Source organism: Papaver somniferum, chromosome 6, assembly GCF_003573695.1.
Source record: "Papaver somniferum cultivar HN1 chromosome 6, ASM357369v1, whole genome shotgun sequence".
NCBI lineage: Eukaryota > Viridiplantae > Streptophyta > Magnoliopsida > Ranunculales > Papaveraceae > Papaver > Papaver somniferum.
In genome coordinates, this window is record NC_039363.1 from 75,064,912 (window position 1) to 75,073,807 (window position 8,896).

Here is an 8,896-nt window from a genome sequence, read left to right on the forward strand (position 1 = left end):
GGTTCAATCTAGGGGTGTGCAACGGACGGACGGTTACGGATTAGGGGTCACCCGCAACCAAACCGTCAAAAATGCGGATTTGGAAAATTGAACCGTAACCGGTCCAATCACCCGCGGATTTGACATCCATGGATTAGCGGGTGATGCGGACCGGATGCGGATTAACCGCGGATTTAGAATTAAAAAAAAAAAGTATGCCTATCTGTGAAAATTCCTTCGTATGGTTGATCTCTCTGTTTATGTTAACTCACTATCTCACTCCCATGATAATAAATTAATAACAATGAAGCAAATGTCAAAGTTTTGTTGCACAACATTATGAGTACAATATATACTTACTAGGTAGTAATCTTAATTAACACTGCAACTGATAAGTGTACTGATCTTTAATCATTTGATGTAGTCCCTTGTTTTTGAAAACGAATTTAATTTCCTCTATGAATTGGCAAACAGCAGGATAAATTTCTTGGATTAGTGTTTTAGCAGGATTCTTGTCCATATTAGACCACCTTTGGCGGATAATTAACTGCTACCTTGTTTTTTGTTTATATTCAGTATCAAGAGGAGGGCACAACTTCTTTTTCCAGTAGTTCTCACAACGCACGGAGTGGATCACATGCAAGCATCGAGAAGCTTCAAAACCTTCAGTTTCTTCAAGAAGATTATGCAGATCTTGAAATGTTCTCTGAAGAGGACGAACTTCTTATTCCCAGAAAATTAAATTAGAGATATCTAATCTAATCTAAAATCTAAAACTCAATTTTTGCGGGTGCGGGTGAATCCGCGGATTTCAAAGTCCAACCACAACCAAACCGTTAAACCTTGCGGATTTGAAAACTCAACCGTGTTCGATCCATAGACTCTTGCGAATTACTTTTCACCCGTAATTTTGCGGACGGTTGCGGGTGAAAACCGTTGTTTCGGTTTTTCTGCACACCCCTAGTTCAATCGGATACTCCAATAACCTACACGGGCCTAGCTTGAGATTTACATCCCGAATGTTCAGTTACTATAAATAACTTTGGGCCTAGCTTGCCTTGTACAAGAGGAGCAAAATACGGAATATGCCGAAACAAAAGGACATAATTAGCCTTGCTCCAACTACTTTCTCTCCCTCCCCAAACACAAGATTATAAGAAGTTTAGTTTTGAGTAACACAGGCACAGTCTGAGATCCCAAAGCTAACCAAAAAAACCCTCGTTTCTGTCGATCCACTTCTAACTCATTAATCACTTTCTTTCTCTGTAATGGCTACCTCTAATGGCGGCACCGATGTTAAATCATCACGTACTTTCAAACTCGCTTCTTTCTATAGTGAAGTTCAAACGAGTCGACTCAATCATGCTCTTCCTTTTCCTTCTGTTCTTCGTAAACCATTCAATGTTGATGACGGTCCTAAAAGTTCTGCTGCTGGAAATCCAGGTTTTTTTCTTCTCTATCCCCGACTGAGTATGCTTTATTTGGATCTTGTTTTTTATTGATTTTTGTGGGAGTATCTAATGTGATTTTTGTTGGTGTGTGGTTATAGATGAGATCGCGAAGCTTTTCCCGAATTTGTTTGGACAACCATCAGCATCATTAGTACCTAATGAAACAGGATTATCCGGATCAGATCAGAAATTGAAAATCGGTGTTGTCTTGTCTGGTGGACAAGCACCTGGTGGACATAATGTTATTTCTGGGATTTTTGGTGAGTTTTGTTGTTTGTTTGTTTGTTTGTTTGTTCGTATGTTGATTTGAGTGTTTTTATATAAATAATGATTTTCTTGTGAAATAAGTTATATTTTGTTTTGGTTTTGGTTAGATTATTTGCAGGATAGAGTGCCAGGAAGTACACTATATGGATTCAAAGGAGGACCTGCTGGGATCATGAAAGGGAAATATGTCGAATTGACATCTGAATTTGTGTACCCTTACAGAAATCAAGTGAGTGGATATTCAATTGTTTGTGAAATTTGTGAAATTAATATTTTAAAGAGGATTCATTTAGATTAAAATTGTTGTTTGAATACATCTTTGGTATTTATCTAATCTTAACTGAATTTTCTTGGGATCATAACATACATTATAATTTTGTGTTGATTTGCCATTATATACTGTGCATGCCTGGATCAAGAAAGATCATAGCTAAGCTTTTGGAATTGTTAAGATTCTGTTTACTGCATTGTAGACTAAAGCATTGGTTACAATAAAAATTGGCTATTAGATCATTGAGTATGAGTTTCTGAATGAGTTAATGTGTTATGCATGGTGAAGTAGGAAGGAAGTGACTAGTCTTATTAGTGATTAAAAAAATACTGTGTTCTAGTGTATTCTGATTTGAATTCCAATATTATGTTTTAATATTATGTTTTAACTGTATCCTAACATATGTTTTAATATGCACAATGTGCAGGGTGGATTTGATATGATCTGCAGTGGAAGAGACAAGATTGAAACTCCAGACCAGGTGCTTATTATAATTAAGAATTAAGTAAAAGATTCAGCTGTATATTTGAGCCTCGGCTGTATAACTTAGAGCTATTTGGCTTTAACATCATATACATTAATTGTGATTATCAGTTTAAGCAAGCTCAAGAGACATCAAAGAAGCTTGATTTAGACGGGCTTGTGGTTATTGGTGGGGATGACTCAAACACAAATGCTTGCCTCCTTGCTGAAAACTTCAGGTATAAGTTTGATTTTGGCTTGACTGAATGATTCTGCTTCCTGGGAATTTAGCAAACCAAATGTTTTGGCAGACATGACTCTTTTAATTTGTGTCTGGTGATCCCATTATAGCCCCTCATTATGTTCTCTTTGCACATATCTTTCATTTTCAATCTACTTTTTTGCAATATGGTTTAATGACCTCTATTGTTGATTCATGGGGATTATTAGTTCAGTTGTATTTAATCTTTTTGATACTTCGTTCTGTTCAGGGGAAGTAATATGAAAACCCGGGTGATTGGTTGTCCAAAGACTATTGATGGTGATCTAAAGTCAAAGGAAGTGCCCACGAGTTTTGGATTTGATACAGCGTGCAAGGTGATTAATTATTCTTCAATATGTCAGTTACTGTTTTTATGTCGTTTCGGTTCTCTCTTATCCTGAATCAAATATTTGCCTACTTGTAGTTCTTTACTAAATTGTAAGATTCTTGCAACTTTACAAGTTTGGCCTTAAGCATTCTGATGTAAGTATTGAAATGCAGATTTACGCAGAGATGATCGGCAATGTTATGACTGATGCTCGCTCTACTGGAAAATACTATCACTGTAAGTTATCTCACTGACCCATTTTATAAATTCTCCTGGATTCTGGTTATATATATCCTTGTAGGTGTTCCTTCTATTTTTCTCAACCGACTTCTTATCTGACAGTTGTAAGGCTAATGGGGCGTGCTGCTTCTCACATTACCTTGGAGTGTGCTTTGCAGACTCACCCCAATGTTACTATCATTGGAGAAGAGGTCCTTCATTCAACCTTGCCTCATTTTCCAATTTCTTATCTGGTCAGAAGTAGATAAGATTCAGTCTTCACGTGATTTTTTTTCTTACTGCAGGTTGCTGCCAAAAAACAAACATTGAAAAATGTAACAGACTACATTACTGATATCATCTGCAAACGTGCAGAACTTGGTTACAATTACGGAGTTATACTTATCCCCGAAGGTCTCATTGATTTCATTCCTGAGGTAAAATTATGAGTTGTTTTAGCATTTCTTGACTGTGCCTTTGTGGATCTCTGGTATATAGCCCTCTGTTTTACATAGACCTAATTTTTATAATGTATGCTTTGATTTTCTTTTGCAGGTGCAACAGCTTATTGCTGAGCTGAATGAAATCCTAGCTCATGATGTTGTGGATGAAGCCGGGGCATGGAAAAACAAACTCCGAGATCAGTCTCATCAGCTCTTTGATTTCTTACCTGAAGCAATTCAAGAGCAGTTGATGCTTGAAAGAGATCCACACGGAAATGTTCAGGTAACTCAACTTGTGTATAGATGATCATGTATGAAGGGTTCCCTGCATAAATATTTTTCATTCTATTCGGCCACTATGTTACTGAATTAGTGAATTTGTATAGGTTGCCAAAATAGAAACAGAAAAAATGCTCATTCAAATGGTTGAAATTGAGTTGGAGAAACGAAAGCAGGCTGGTGCATACAAAGGACAGTTCAAAGGGCAGTCCCACTTTTTCGGGTAACCAACATATTTGTGCTGAAAACATCTCATATTTGATTATCACCGACTCACTCCAATGAATTTTGGCGTTAATTATATCCATATGCTGTTTTCATATGCAGCTATGAGGGGAGATGTGGTTTACCTACTAATTTCGATTCTACTTACTGCTATGCATTGGGTTATGCTGCTGGTGCCCTGCTCCATGCTGGAAAGACTGGGCTCATATCTTCGGTTGGTGATTTTATCCGTTGTATCATGATTCTTATGTTTCTTAAAATGAGTTGGGGAATTTACTGGTTGAATTGATATTTTCGGATATCTGTAATTTTTTGATGCAGGTTGGAAACTTGAGTGCTCCTGTTGAAGAGTGGACTGTTGGTGGGACTGCATTGACTGCACTTATGGACGTGGAGAGGAGACACGGTATGTTGTAACTTTCTAATATTGTTTTCGTATTTTCTCATTGACTGGGTTTAAAAAATACCTCATGTTGGTCTGTTTTGCTATTATAGGTAAATTTAAGCCTGTAATCAAGAAGGCAATGGTGGAGCTTGAAGGTGAGTTTTGTTTTACATGACGATATACTTGACGATATACCTTCGTTTCTTTTATTTTTTGACTTCGCTACCAAAAAAACATGATTAACTAATAATGATATTGAAATTTCAGGTGCACCCTTCTTAAAATTTGCATCCATGAGGGATGAATGGGCCATTAAGAATCGATACATCAACCCAGGTAGGCCATTGTTTTGCTTTTAGAAATTGTTTTGCTTCTAGTGATTTCTAGTTGACCGCATGTTTATAGAACACAAATGAAACATGGAACAACTAACTCTGAAATACTTCCAACTACAGGTCCGATTCAATTCCATGGTCCGGCATCCAATGCCCTGAACCACACACTACTTTTGGAGCTTGGTGCCCAAGCCTAAGGGGAATCGTATCTATTAGCCTTGTTCTATTAAATTTGTTACGCTTTTGTTGCCCGCTTCATTTTTCTAGTCAGATGACTATTTTACCCATCACGTGTGTAACTCGTGTTTCAATTTAAACAATTCAAAAATGAAGATCGTTTGCCGTATGATAAAGCTTCAGTTTGATGTTTATGTTATAGTAAGTTATTGTTCTTCACCCTTGTATGCCCTCCCAAAATTGTCCATAGAAGGTATGCTTAGAAACTTGGGTTCTGCTACATAGTAATACATGATTAGAGCAACCGTAGTCGCGTTGCTAAGCCTAAAACCCAGATTTCACAAACAAAAAAAAAAACAAAAAAAAAAAACATAACACAGCGTGGTTGTCAAATAATTAAGCCAAACTATTATAGGCATAGGCAACAGCCAGATTTGGCAGGGAAGGAAAATAATAAACAGTTGGGTAGCTTAATTGTCAAATAACTAGCCAAACCTTAATTGTCAAATAACTAGCCAAACCCCACCGTTTCAAATAAATAAGCTTGTTTTATGTCTAACTAGGGTTTAATCCGTGCCATAATGGCACGGGTGGTATGTAAATCACGTATAATCATGTTAGATTATTTATTGAATTCCGGAGAACATGGACTTTTGTATACATGTAAGATCATTATGTAAATATCAATCTATTGTCAAATTATAATGTGTCATTTGAATAATCTTATAAGTTTCTCTCTAAGTTTATCTATCAAGATGAAATCAGAATTCTATTTCCACTAAATCTAAACAAATAGAAACGAAAAATTGGTTCTTGAGAAAAACTCACCTTTCTAGACTAAAGAGTTGTGAATAGATTAAAACCCCAACGACATGCGATAGCCAAATTTTCATAATCTGGCTAATCACAAAATACAGGCACCACTAAATTTCAACCACGAGCTTATTCTAATCAATAAGGTTATCTTTGAAAATGCATACTTCAGCTAAATGTACAAAAAATCATTTTTAATAAAATGATAGAACCCCAAAAATTCATACATGAAACAATGTAAAAAAGAAAGGATTTTCCACAGAGTAGTTTAACTGGTCACATATGTACGTTTTGGTGGACGAAGATTGAGAGAAAATTGAAAGAAGATTGAATGGAACTATACTCTGGGATTTGAGTTTTTTCCTCTCAACAATCTATCACCCTTCCCAACTTTATTTTTGATTTTCGTTTGCTCCAAAATAAGGAATTAGAATTTTCAAACCCACTAATCCCACCGAATGTGAGCGAGAGAATCAATTGTTCAGTTTTATAGGAAGGTAGGTTGGTTATTTTGAGTTGATCAAAATTTTCCATTTTGATTTAGACTTTTGAGATGGGAATAAGAGAATATGTAATGAATTTTTCTCAATTAAAGTGTGTATTCATGGGATCGACCGCAATCGTGAATTTACCAATTGGGAGGAAAAATCAGGACCGGTCTTTATCTTCCCTAACTTAGCGAAGCTTCATTTTATAATACACGGTACAAAGAAATAGGCAGGAAAATATACATAGCTAGGGTATGACCCTTACCATAACGACACATCTTGATAATAAGTAATTTTTTGTGTATTGATTTTGACTTCTGCCCGTTTGTTTGTAGTAATTATATAACGTGACATTTTGTGGTTTACTTTATCTTTTTTGATCTTTCATGTATTTTAACCGAGTTTATATTATTAATAAGACGATTAACATGCTTCAAAAAAAAGACGATTAACCACAACTTTAATTTATAATGTTACCCATTTTGTAGCGACACAAAATTAACATAGTTTATTGCTACTCAACAACCATCACCACCACTACAAACCATCTAATACCACTTGTTTCTCCACCACAACCGCCGTCTACCTCCCGTTGGCCGTTTGTCGTACTTCTAATTTTGAATCACAAACAATATGAGTAAAGGTAGAAGGGGTACCGTTTAGGTTGAACAAACTTAGGTCGTTAATTAATTTATTCTATTATATTTTTTATTGTTATATACTTTGTTTTATTGCGATCAATTTTATTTGAATGGTTGGAACCATGATTTATACAACCGGATAATAAAGGTAGCAGGGATACCGTTTAGGTGATTCGGCGGTTACAATCATTTTTTTTTTCTAAATGGTACGGTATCATCTTCAAAATATTATAATATTTTTTATCAATCGTGATGACCAACTACATCTTTCACGATATAATGTTGCATGTGTTGTAAATTTAGAGAACTAATAATGTCCACGAATATTTACCAACATCACCACCATAAAACCACCCATCAACATTATTTTTTCCACCACCACTGACATTATCGCCTCCACCACTTCTACCAGCCACCACTTCTTCCACTACTAACCACTAATTTGTATTGATATAATTTTTATTAAAATGTTTATTAATGAAAAATTAAATAAATTATTCATTATGAGAGATTAATGAGACATTAATTAATAAAAAAACTCATAATGATTAATTTTAATTAGAGCAAACCACAATCATGAATTTGGCTTTCCACGGAATGCATCATGACCGCTCTTTATCTAGGCTAAGTTGTCCATGCTTTGTTTTATATTCTTGATTTATACACGAAACTAGCCTATCTTTTGAAACATACAGAGTATGAAGCATGAACAAGGATGCGGGAATTCTTCTAATTTAAAAAGTAGGAATAGAGATACAGGATATGTGTATGTTTAAAATTATTATATATAATAATAATTCATTCGATCTGTTTTGGAATTTGGAATATCAGATAAAAATTGATAAAAAATTATCTAACATCTTTGCTACTTTATTGCTTGTCAATATTGTCTTCATCCAACAACACTTCTATATCTGGCTCGTCAAGTGAAAAGATTTGGAACTTCAAGTTCTCTCGTATAGTCAAGTGGATAATATGTATCTCCACTAATATTCCATATTCTATTTTTTCCTTTCGTACAATATTCATATTTTCGTGAAAGGAAACAAAGATTACTGTGAGCAAACATTAGATCCTCAACACGTTGGAATTCAATCTTACTTCTCTTAATTGAATAAATGAAACTATAAATGCTCATATTTCTCTCTGAACAAGACGAGGAACATGACTGCCCAAGTCTTCTCTCCTTATAATCAACAATTTCTTAGGCTTAGATATTTATATAATTGTATGATGTTGTATTGATAAATATAAATATATTTAGATTTTGTATATACAGTAAAACCTCTCTGGAAGAATACTCCATATAGGAATAAACTCCATATAAGAATACAAATTTCTGGTCCCGATTTGGGCCAGTCATATTTAAGAATAAACTTCATATTGGAATAAGTCATAAAATTTTCCGATCCCGTCTAAAGGAACCTACCTCCATATAAGAATAATTGTCATTATAGTATAAATACAATAAGTCTTGCCATGCATCAAAGTTTAATATGAAGAGTTTCTTGTAACCATTTTACAAAATTATTTGGCTTCAAAGTAGATTCGTTGCTTTTTTGTGCACAATTAGTGCAAATATCTTTCACTCATATAATTTCACTGGTCAATTTTCAGTACTATCTTTCACTCATAAATTTTCGTTGTTGTTAAGAAGTTAATTACTGTAAAATGGGATGAAGTCAATGCTCCAATTTCAGAAGGTGGTCTGGGTTTGAGAAGATTAGAAGCTATGAATAAAGCATTACCAATGAAGCTGCTATGGAAGATTGAAACAGAAGAGGTTGAATGGACTCAGTTCATGAGGGATAAGTATAAAAATAAGAAATGTGAGTGGATTACATATCATAAACAATCATCTATATGGCCTG

At 34.9% G+C, this 8,896-nt stretch overlaps 1 protein-coding gene across 1 annotated transcript; it reads left to right on the plus strand.

Annotated features, from left to right (window-relative positions):
• The first annotated feature begins 1,128 nt into the window (after positions 1–1,128).
• LOC113288005 (pyrophosphate--fructose 6-phosphate 1-phosphotransferase subunit beta-like) lies at positions 1,129–5,288 on the plus strand. The gene is made up of 16 exons (XM_026536931.1): positions 1,129–1,422; positions 1,529–1,690; positions 1,805–1,926; positions 2,396–2,449; positions 2,563–2,669; positions 2,922–3,027; positions 3,194–3,257; positions 3,363–3,451; positions 3,545–3,676; positions 3,795–3,965; positions 4,069–4,184; positions 4,289–4,400; positions 4,508–4,592; positions 4,682–4,726; positions 4,839–4,907; positions 5,027–5,288. The coding sequence occupies exons 1-16, from the start codon at positions 1,248–1,250 to the stop codon at positions 5,101–5,103; spliced, it is 1,686 nt and encodes a 561-aa protein (XP_026392716.1). The 5' UTR covers positions 1,129–1,247; the 3' UTR covers positions 5,104–5,288.
• The last annotated feature ends 3,608 nt before the right edge of the window (positions 5,289–8,896 follow it).

Coding starts and splice junctions, on each gene's coding strand:
- LOC113288005 (XM_026536931.1), top strand. CDS start 1,248: ATGGCTACCTCTAATGGCGGCACCGATGTTAAATCATCACGTACTTTC. Junction 1,927..2,395: donor TGTACCCTTACAGAAATCAA/GTGAGTGGATAT, acceptor CACAATGTGCAG/GGTGGATTTGATATGATCTG. Junction 3,677..3,794: donor TCATTGATTTCATTCCTGAG/GTAAAATTATGA, acceptor TTTCTTTTGCAG/GTGCAACAGCTTATTGCTGA.